The sequence below is a fragment of the Sarcophilus harrisii genome, chromosome 1 (assembly GCF_902635505.1).
Source record: "Sarcophilus harrisii chromosome 1, mSarHar1.11, whole genome shotgun sequence".
Taxonomy (NCBI): Eukaryota; Metazoa; Chordata; class Mammalia; order Dasyuromorphia; family Dasyuridae; genus Sarcophilus; species Sarcophilus harrisii.
In genome coordinates, this window is record NC_045426.1 from 552,716,563 (window position 1) to 552,727,746 (window position 11,184).

General features: G+C 34.3%; 1 protein-coding gene across 1 annotated transcript; it reads left to right on the forward strand.

The window, feature by feature from the left end:
- Positions 1-5,379: 5,379 nt before the first annotated feature.
- OFCC1 (orofacial cleft 1 candidate 1) lies at positions 5,380-9,649 on the forward strand. Its single transcript, XM_031946944.1, has 3 exons — positions 5,380-5,502; positions 8,912-8,996; positions 9,291-9,649. The coding sequence occupies exons 1-3, from the start codon at positions 5,380-5,382 to the stop codon at positions 9,545-9,547; spliced, it is 465 nt and encodes a 154-aa protein (XP_031802804.1). The 3' UTR covers positions 9,548-9,649.
- Positions 9,650-11,184: the final 1,535 nt, after the last annotated feature.

The window sequence follows — 11,184 nt, forward strand, 5'->3', positions numbered from 1 at the left end:
TTCTTATTGTTGTCATTTATTTAAAGCTAAAAGTCGCTGTCCCACTACCAAGTTAGCTAGTGACATATTACTAAAAGGAAAGTACTTTATTTGAGATTATGTGAAAACTCTCTCAATTTGTTCTACCAAGAAAATTTTCACTCATTTTCCACGTTTCTTGAATGCATGAGTTTTATTTGTGGTGGAAATTATCAATTTGGATATATTATAGGAGCTACTTATATGAGGGAAAATATATTTTATCCCTTGCTTCCTTCTCCCTACCTCACCTCACTTCCTTGGGTTCCTTCATAATGGAAGATAGGGAGTGATGAAAAAATGCCATTGGCTGTTTAGGTTTGTTCTTCTCTCCCTCTTATGGTTTGTCCTCCATTCTTGAAGAGGACCAGGGAGATGATGCTATAATATGCAAGTGAATTGGATTTAGGTGAGGAACACCTGTTCGAGGTCACCTGCCTCATTTTCCCCTCCAGAGCCACCTGGATCCAGAGGCAAGATATAGATCAAGATGACTGGAGATGGCCCTGGATGAAATGGGAGACTTTGATTTTTTTAAACTAAGGTCTTCACGCCTCCAAGTGATTAAGGCTAGGTAGCAATTGAGGCAAAGAATTTCCTTTTTCACCTAGTCCCAAAAAACCCAAACAAACAAACAAAAACTAATTAATTAAATGAATGAGTCTGGGAGGGGAAGACTCAGGATCTCTGGCCAAAGCAGAAATGTTTGCTATTTACATTTAATCTGAGACAACAGGACCCAAACAATGACCAAATAGGGCTTGGCCAACTACCTATTGGCGGACAATGAGAATCACATTGGTTTTGGTTTAAGGAATGGTCCTTGAGAAAGAAATTTAGCCAATAAACCTATTAAAGGCTGGCTACTTATTCTGGAGTCAAATTATATTTTCCCCAAATACTCATTGAAATAAATGAGTTTTGTATGAATAAGTGACCACATTTATCTTACATTAGAATTTCACAGATCTGCTAAGTTTGTACTCACTGAAATAAATGAAGACTTTTATGTGAATAAGTGACCAGATTTACCTTATATTGGAATTTCACAGATCTAATATGTTTTGCATTACTTTCCATTGAATGTGCTAATTTGAAATTATTAACATTGACATCTGTATAAAAAGTGCAGCTTAGTTACTGAAGATTTTGTTTTGCTTTGTTTTTGTTTTTTTAAAAAACACAAAATTCTTTGAAAATATATTCAATATCTAAAAGTTTTTGAGCAACCCATTCATTTAAAAAGTGACAGTTTACTCTTGCAGTTGTATCAGATTGTGAATCTACAAGGTGAATTTCTGGAGGAAATGATGTTGGCAAAACTTTACATTTTTCTACCTGGTTTTGAGATCACTCTTCAGATATTTTGACGTAGAGAGAAAATAAGTAGTTAGATTTCACTTCCTCCTAATAGGCTAGCATCTACTTATTTTAATGGAAAGATATTTTGCTATAATTTACTATCAAAATCCCATGCCTATTTCCTTCGCTTTATGCTATTATTTTTTAAAAAAAAAAAAGTTTTTTTTTTTTTTTTAGTGTTAAGTCCAAACAATAGAAAATTCAATAATTTTTATTTTTCCATTTTAGATTTTAGTTGGGATGATGTAAATTTACAAAAGGGTTTATTTTAGATGTGATTGATGGATATAGATTGAAAGGGTGCTGTATACAATACACCTGCATTAAGTTTATAATTCCTTTGATTCTAAGCTTTCAAAATATTTTCAGGGTTCTTTTTTTTTTTTTTTTTTTTTTTTTTTTTACCAGAGAATTGAAAAAAAAACTGTTGAATTTTTGCAGCAATTTAAGGAGTGTTAACATTGTTGTTCATTGCTCTTTTCTTTTTCTTTTTTTTTTGGTTTCTACTTATTCTTTGCTCTTCTTACAACCTCTTTTCCTCTGCCCCCATTTACACATATATTTCTTGGTCTGTTTTTTCAAGTCATTGTAAACATATAAAATTTAGTCATAAAGTGATTGATCTCATGCATTTATTTATTGAATGGTAAATCCCATATTGGTTTAATTTTTGTAGAAGTCAAAACAAATTTTATGGTTTGTTCAAACATGTGATATCATAAAATATTCTGTTCTGTGTGTTGACTGAGTAATGATGTCTCAGGATACGTTCTTGTTTGATACTTTTATGTGTACCCTTACCATTTATTTAATCAGAAGTTTTGTATTTGGCAGGACTCGAGAATTAAAACATAATGGAAATCTTGCCACTTTATGAAGTCATGACTCTTAATTTGAAGGTCTCTTATTTTTCTTCATGACAAATATATCATTGCCCACTCTTCATTATTACTTCAAGATGATTTGACAGGATTGTTTTAGTGGATAAAAGAGAAGTAAGGTTGTCCATGCAGAGTCCAGCTATTCCATAAAGAATACTCATTGTACCACATTTTGTATATGTGTGATAGATTTTGAGTTATTTAGATACTATTGGGGGAAAGAAAAAGTGCCAATTCCTGTTTGTTTTACAGCCTGGTTTTCTCAGGACTGTCAAGGGGCTGTGTGTGCAGCTGTCTGCAACCAGAAACCGCTTAGTACCTATTTTGGTTGGGACAATTTTAGTCATATTTATGTGGCATTTTATTTTTCTTTCTTAGGTGGGCTTAACTTAAATCTACTTTAAAAATATAAAAGCAAGAAGTGGAGGACATAGATTGAAAGGCAAGATGAATAGAGTAGTGACCATTTTTTTAAAGCAATCTTATAGGTTTTGTTTTTCATAATATTATTTATAAAAGGGCTGTTCAGAAGTGAGTAGAAATGTAACCTCCTTTGTAGTATTGACAAAAACACAGGATGATTAACGAGTATAGCAGACAATGTAGTAGCAAAAAGAGGGTCTATAGAAGTTAAACAAAAGTGCCTTCAGAATTTTCAAGAATTCCCAGGATCCATAGTAGGACCTCATGGTGCCTGTCTACTGTTTCTATTTTTGATTAGATTTATAAACACAGCACCACATATTTTCATGTGGCTTATAGCCCAGGGGCAGAATGAGATTGACTGCACTGAAACTGTGAGGCTTGTGAGTTTCAGGCAAGGGATAGAGTGGAATAAGTAGTGTAATTGTTTTTGTGGAGTGACCGTGGGACCTCCTCAGTTCTGAATTACACATGGTTCAACCCTTTGACCTAACCAACCTCTGTGGGGCCTGGTGGAGCCCCTAAAGCTGTGCTGAAAGGTCCTATCACTGACATGTTGGAACATTATCTGTCATGCAAGATGTGTGCCAACAGCCATATTAAACTCTATTAATTACTAGTGAGACCACGGCCTCAACCACCACAAATTCATTTAACCCATCATTGGTACTGGTGATTGTTGCAACAGGAAGTGCCAGGATGAGCAATTTAGGGGATTTACTTCACTGATTGCCCTTTGGGATTTGTTTTAATTTGCATTACTTTTTAGCTGCAGTACAAAAACCTGTGGTCCTGGCAAGTTGTTGAGAGAGTTTTGTGGTTGTTATTGCTGTGCTCATTCCTTGTTTAACAGGAAAGAAAGATCTGGAAACATTTTAAGTCAGAAATGAGTTTTACTCAATTTTAGCAAAATCCTTTATCTTACCTGCACGGGGATTTAAAATTTCACCACTGATTATCAGTATATATATCCTTTAAGGAAAAGAAAAGAAAAAGAGAGGAAGAGCACAGTATCCTTCTATGGAGGCATAGTGAGCATCAGAACCATTGTGGTAGACAGGGAGAATTTATTCATTATTCATATGAAGGTGAATGGGATATGTTTAGTTGTTTAAAAAAAATAAATTCTGGAGGTTTTACTTAAGCCTTCCTTTAAATGCACTTCATTAATAATTTGTTTAATGATCAACTACCTATCTTTTCAGTTCACATTCAGTCTTTCTCCTCCATTCCAAAGTCTTGACTGTTATCTCTGAATTGTAAATAATATTAAACTCTTTTTGCCTTGCCCTGTGGGAAAATTTCCCCACAAGAAGAGACTCCCCATAACCAAGACTGCACTTGGAGGGTTTGGAAATTATGTGAGGTATTTGCTTTCCTTTCTCAAATCTGTGGCATTTCATAACTTATTTTAATTCACTTCTTGGCTACATTGCATCACTCACAGATCCTTGGATCAATTCAATCATTGAAACTTCATGTAATTTAATTCTGTTCTTAGATTCATCATGTAATGTCTATCTAAAACAAATGTAAAGTTATCTATTTATCGCTCTCAAGTCAGTTACAATGCCTCTCCCCCAACCTAAAAGATACTTTTTTCCCCTCCCTACCCCTTGCAAAAGCCAACTATAGCACAACTGTGCAACCCAATTGCATTCAACCCTACAAAGTGTCATTCTCATTAGCAGGAAGGGTTTGCTCTCCACATAATCTACCATGGAATGCTTAAAGCAGACAGGTGCAAATTACAAGCTGTTTCATTTTGGCTGTTATCCCTTAAATAGTCAGAGTAATAGACTAAGAGAACAGAAAAGGTTCCAACATCAGCTGCATAAATGAAAGTCTTAACAGGGAGATACCAGCTGGTTAGGAGAATTAAATGTGGTGAATACCAAATAATACTTTTATGCCATTTGAAGAAGGGGGGAAAAAAAAGAAACCGTTTCAGTGAGATTTTATTTTCCATAGGAAATTTTGCCCATTTAAATCCATACGCTCCATTATTTTTGAAGCAAATGCTTTCCTTGCTGGAGTGGATGAGGACAGAAGCCAGAATACCTGTCCTTGTTTACCCTCATTATGCGCCTCAGAGCATTTCAGGCACTATTAGTTTCCTTGGACCCAGACCAGACCGATAATATTTCCAACTATGTTATTTATTTATTTATTTATTTTTTGGCCATATACAAGCCAAACCTCAGAAGGGGAAAACCTTACCACTGCAATCACCGACACAAAGACAAACACATCTATGCAAAACACCCCACAAAGCAAAGAAATTATGAACGAGTCTGCCTGGCTAGTTTGCTGATATTGGGAATAGTTGTTTCCATTAGGAACACCTAATCTAATTTCATGGAAGAGACATGCCATGCCAGGATGAGTATGAATCTGAGGTATGGCTTCCCTAAAAGGGACTTAAATTATGTCATTCCAAAGTTGCTCTTCTTTTTGACTTCCTGCTTGCACGGGGACTGCTGTCTGGAAGCAGTAACTTTAATTTTAACTCTATAGCGACTGATGAGCTCTATCTGTGTGATCTCTGGGAGCAGATAAGGGGAGGGAGACAGCTCAGAGCAGAGCTTGTTTACAGCTGGGCAGAGCAAAACAGCTAGACACAAATGAGGGCTGACGGTTTCATGAAGCACAATTGGTTGATCACAGATTCAATCTGACTGCCCTGAACTGAGCGATGATCCGTACAGTATGCAAAATTCACTTTCTTGCTGGTCTGTGCCCACCAGCCTTGCAGCAGCGCTCCCAGAATCCCTCAGCCTGGACTTCGAGTGGATCCAGAGATGAACTCGGCATTGTTGTACTCAATTCCTTCTGACAACAATCACATTCTTTTAAAAACTTCATCGGTTTGGGTTGTCACTGGTTATAAATGAGGTTTGTGTGTGTGAGTGTGTGCGGTTTATGCTTGCTGTTTCTACCACAGATTTTATTTCTACGTGGAAGAGTCAGAATCAGAAAGGATTTGTGGCTTTTTAAATGGCAACGAACAAGACATAGCATTGAAAACCAAAAACACTGTTAACGTTTTGGAAAGACTTGTTCTCCACTGTATTTGTATCAATAGTTATCGCCTGTCTTCTTCTATGTACAAAATAATGCTCACATTAACAATAAAGCAATGCAAAAAGGATATTTTTTTCTTTGAATATTTAAATTTCCAAAAAGGAGAGAAGGCACTAGCAGAAACAGCATATCACTTGAAATAAGTCAGAGCAACATTTTATCAGCTTTGGCTTATTCACATTAAATTTGTTGAAGATTTTTGATTTTTTTTTTTTTTTATTATCATTGTTGAAGTTGCTTTACTTCCTTATCTTTTTCAATGGAGTTCAGGAAAAAAAAAAAAAAAAAAAAAAACAGCTCTAGGCCAAAACACTATCTTGTCCTTATTCCTATGTTCTATGAATTATGGTACAAGTGGATAAAATGACTTTTTTAGTGAATTAAAATATTAGTATACGTAAGTTGATCTTCCCCATACAATCATTGAAAATATCCTCAGGACAATTCCAATAACAGAGAGGATGATATGAAATTCACCCTTTCCCCCACATGATTTTGATTTCTTTGGTTGCTCTCTATATTTTGAAGGTTTCTCATTCCAAGTAGTTTGGAGATTATTATTGTATCATGATTCTCATGTTTTTGATGGGTGTCAGACTTGGAACAACATTACCTTGTTACATTTCCTTTATATTCAATATTCTATAGACTATTTGCACAAGTGGATAAAATAATTATTATTTTGTGATTGATAATAAGAAATGATGATGGAAAGAGGGTGGGTATGGTTGACACTAGATCATAGATTTAAAAGAAGAAAACAGTGATCAAAAGCTTTTTCTATAATTCTAGTGTTCAGTTTAGATATCATAGATTCATGTGAACTTATTAAAGAACAATTACTTTGGACATAAATTTGCATAAATACATGAACTTAACTACTGGTTACTAATGAGAAAATGCATATGAAATGTGAGTGAGGATAATTTTGTTCCAGAGTTCTAAGTGAAAGCTTCATGAGGAAAAAGAAAACTAAACTAAGGAGTGGGATTTGATGCAATTTACACTGTTTAAAGGTGCCCATGTGTAAAGGAGAGAGAAAAAGTGAGGAAATTGACAAAAGGATAGAAGTGGGAAACAGCTCTCAATTTCTTTTGAAGTAAAAAGTGAGAGAACTTGTGTGAGGGGTACCTAGGTCACAAATAAAAATTACACCAATATCTTGTCATTCTTTAGAAGACTATCTCTGAAAACCATAAATTGCTTTTTTTGAAAGTATGTGAATTTATAAAAACATCTGGAAGATCCTTATTTTACTGGTAGACAAATGCTTAATTTCCCTTTACAATGAAGTAAACTCTATTAGAAGCTGAAAAGAGAAATTGCCAAGCTACTCAGCTATATAAGGAAATAAAATATACCTCAGTTGAAGGTTGTGAAAACACAATAAAATCACCTACTATTTTGTAAGATGAGAGAACAGTTGGTGAAGTTGTAGAATACTGCTTGAAAAAGTTCAGTGAATACAGCCTGATTTTTTTTTAATCTTAAAAAGTGAGGGAACTGGTAAATTGATATGCTGGCATTTTTCCAATTATAACTTATAGCATATATTTACCAGCCTAGGATATATAAATCTATGGCATGATCCAATATTTTGGAATATGCTGCAAATTGTTGAAGAATCACTCAGATTTCATAAATTTTTTTAGACATGATATATTGCAACATCGAAATATTTTCTTAACTCACTATATATTTCAAAATTAAATGTTAGAATTGTTAAATTAATAAAACTTTAATGTATAATATCTAAATATTGAACTTTCCCCTAAAGTTTTAATATATTCATTGTCTTTTGAAAAAAAATATCTCTGAAATTTATCTGCATTTCTCTTGATTTTAGACAATATTAGGATACTTTTTTAAAGAATGAAAAAATAATTAAAAAATTCTTTTTATTGTATTTAATCAGAAACATGTCATTTACAATACTTTTATGGTATTAAATTGTTTTAATTGTACATAGAATGTTGTTCTTTCTACAATACTGTTAATCAAAAATTCTAAGAAAAATGGACTCCTAATTCATCTAACTACACATATAATAGATTCATTAGTTTAGTCTTAAGTACATCCTTTAGAAATAAATGTAATTGAAAGAATGATATATATTTTTGTAAAGAGTTGGTAAATAACTGAGAACTTTTGAATGCAAAATGAATTATTAGAAGTTTTGGTAGTTCTATTAAAAGATCTGATTTACATGTCAATTTTTTTTCTATTTATATCAATGTGTAGGTCAAATAATTTTTTCCAGGAATTTAAAATTCTCTTTCAGACCTTCATCAAATAAAGGATATAATCTTTTGCATATTGGTGACTGCTTTGTAGGAGCCTAATTGTGTGCCTTTTTTTTTTCACTCTAGTGCCTTGTATTATCATAAGAATTATTACTCATAGTGACTTAGAGAGTTTCTACTGCTGATTTGCGAGTTTGACAGTTACCCAGTATCCCATTTGGAATGTGTAAGAGTATGAGAAATTTAATAATATTTCTTGCTATTCATTTTCATTTGACCATTTTTTATACATTTTAATATTAATGGATTTTCTAGCAATGTAATGAATTCTGGGTTTTGGTGACAAGTAATATCTGATATGGCATCAATGAACTCATTGTAATTTCTATTATAAAATGATACTCCTATTCTATACATAATTTTGTTCTTTTCTTAACTTGTGGTTACATATGAAGAACATGGTCATTGCTTTTGACTAACTTGGTGATGGTAATATTACAATACTGAAGATTAGGGAAGAGAGCATTAAATACAGAATTATAACATGTTTCTAACTTTTGCACATCTAGCTCATCCCAAAGAAAGAGAATAGTAGCCTAGCTCTACTCTCAACTCAAAATTCAAGTTTTTCAATGTTCTTCATTTGTTAAGGATTCTTTGCAGTAATTAAAAATGATTTAAAACACCCACAAATATTTTACTGTGACCTTCTTTTGGCATTTATATTAACTTTTCTTATCCCATTTTATTTAATTCTTCCACTGCTGTTGTTCAATTAGTGGTTGACCTCTTTAGGAGAGCTACAAATTAAATGACATTTCAATGCCATCCCATATTTAAAATACTGTGTTAGTTGTGGATCATAAATGATGATCTTCATTCTTTAGCTAATTTATTCATTTAACAATTTCCCTCCAGAAGTTCCAGCAGAAGGCTCTGAAGCAAACTAAGCAGAAGAAATCCAAGTCAGCTGAATTTCTGATGGGTGAGCCTTGCTTGATGAGTTATTGCTCATAATTTGTGTAAGGATTAATTAACTAATTACAGACAAATGGCTGTGGGCGAAATTTTGCTCTTGCTTGTCAGGGTGCAATTTGTAATTATTTTAATCATTTATTCTTTTTTTTAAGAGTTAATTTTAACCTAATTCTGTTTTGGCGACATTTGAGGACGATACACTTGAGTCTTTGAGCAAAGGAATTACTAGAAGGAATTTTCTGCTTGTCATTGGAATATACTTTGGTAAAATGTGCTCTTCTGACCTCCTTGTTTTCTCCAGCAAAAGAAGATGGAGCAGCCACAGAAAGCATTGAAAATCCAGCTTTTAACATCAGCAGTACAGATCTTTCAGCATATCAGACTTCAGAGGAGAAAGTTATTAAACATGACAAGCCAGATAGCACCCTTGCAGCTCACCCACAGAAACTTGGGCTGCGGGACTGTGCTGAACCAAGAGGTGTGATTTCAATCTTGATTATGCTCACCCTGAGTGACAGTTGCTGTGTTTCTGATCTAACCTGGGCATTCCACAGTTAGCATCACACATTCCAGCTCAGCTTGCCTGCACATGCTTCTAGGAGGATATAAGGGATGTTGACACACATTACACCCCAACTTTTAAAAATCTGCATTTCCCTTAAAAATTGTCCAGGTGATGGTCTTCCTAATGCAAGTAATTGAAGAAAGTCCTTGCCTCATTAAAAACCCTCATGTGTTCAAATTTTTGATTATTCTGAGAGGGTATGGTTACATTCTCTTGTAACACATTTTAGTGTGGAAGAGATGGAATGTGATTAAATATTGGCATTTAAAGGCCACCAGTCCGACCATCCATTTAAGACATGGTGGCTCCATACCTTTGTCAAATCTCTGGTAGCCTGCTGCTTTAATAAGGGAAGGTCTGTAGAGCAGGGATTCTTAATATTTTTGTGAGTCATGGACTTATTTGAAAGTCTGAGGAGGCCTCTTTTCAGCACGGTGTTTTTGTTTTTTCTCTTTTGAAATGGAAAGAAATGTTAACTTTCATTAAGAAGTTAGCGAAAACATAGATGTAATTTTGTTTCCCCTTTCAAGTTCACAGATATCCTTGGCTCCTAGTATAAGATGCCTTGTTTTAGAGGGATGGAGTATGATACTTTTATACAAAAACCTTGGAATCTAGGCATCAATTGAGCAAAATACTAGCAGTTTAAATAGAAGGGACTATCTGTTTATATTTCCAGCAAAAAAGTGGGCTAATTAGTATCTTTAAAAATGGGGTCAATGAGTTTATAATTTCATAGATACAGAGCAGAAAGTAATCTAAAAGGCCATCTAATCTCATCAATTCATTTTATATATAAGGAACTGAATCTCAGCGTAAGTGATCTGTTCAAGATCACCTAGCTAGTAGTTGGCAAAGGTGGGATTTGAACTCAGATTGCCTGACTTCAAATTCAGCCAGTCTATAAACTATGCCATTTTCTTTGGGCAAGAGTAAAATATACCTTATGTATATTTAGAGAAAAATCCCTGTGATGACTCCTAAAACTTTTTCTGGGTACGGAGATATTGTCAAGTCCTTAATCTGAACTTTTCATGTTTTTACAATTTGCCTCAAGGCAGATTCAATTTCAGCTTCAGGTATGATTTATTCCAAATTTCCAAGAAGAAAAGAGGTTTCTTTTCTTTTCTTTTTTTTTTTTATTTATCACTTTGGTTATCTTTGGTTATTGTTATTTCAGTTGTCTATCTGTCCTCCTCCCCTTATCATTCAGCACCCAAAGTCACTACAGCAAGCACAGAACAAACAGCTTTTTGGGAGAGAATTGTCTTTGAAGTAATGAGGCATGAACTGGTACAGATGTGCTCACTGCTCTTCCCAGTAACCTGGCCTCATTATTACTTCCACCTGTTCCTGATCTTGTTAAGCTACTGAATAGCAGGGTATTGCATGCATGTGTGTGCACAGGCATGTGTGTGCACAGGCATGTGTGTGCACAGGCGCATGTGCACAGGAGTGTGTGCATCCACTCGTGCGAGTGTGTATGCAGTTTTGATGTCTGTACCCTCACAGGATCTTTATAGTAATATTCAATTTCAAAAATCTATAGGATCTTAAAGAGTCCAGTGAAAGGATCCTGAGTACAGCCATCACTTCTCAAGTCATAAGAAAGTTTTAGCAAGAGTGGTGG

Excerpts from the sequence above, each read along its gene's own strand:
- OFCC1 (XM_031946944.1), top strand. The coding sequence starts at position 5,380 with ATGATCCGTACAGTATGCAAAATTCACTTTCTTGCTGGTCTGTGCCCA. Across the intron at positions 5,503-8,911 it reads GAGATGAACTCGGCATTGTT|TTAACAATTTCCCTCCAGAA; the intron begins GTACTCAATTCC and ends TAATTTATTCAT. Across the intron at positions 8,997-9,290 it reads GTCAGCTGAATTTCTGATGG|CAAAAGAAGATGGAGCAGCC; the intron begins GTGAGCCTTGCT and ends TGTTTTCTCCAG.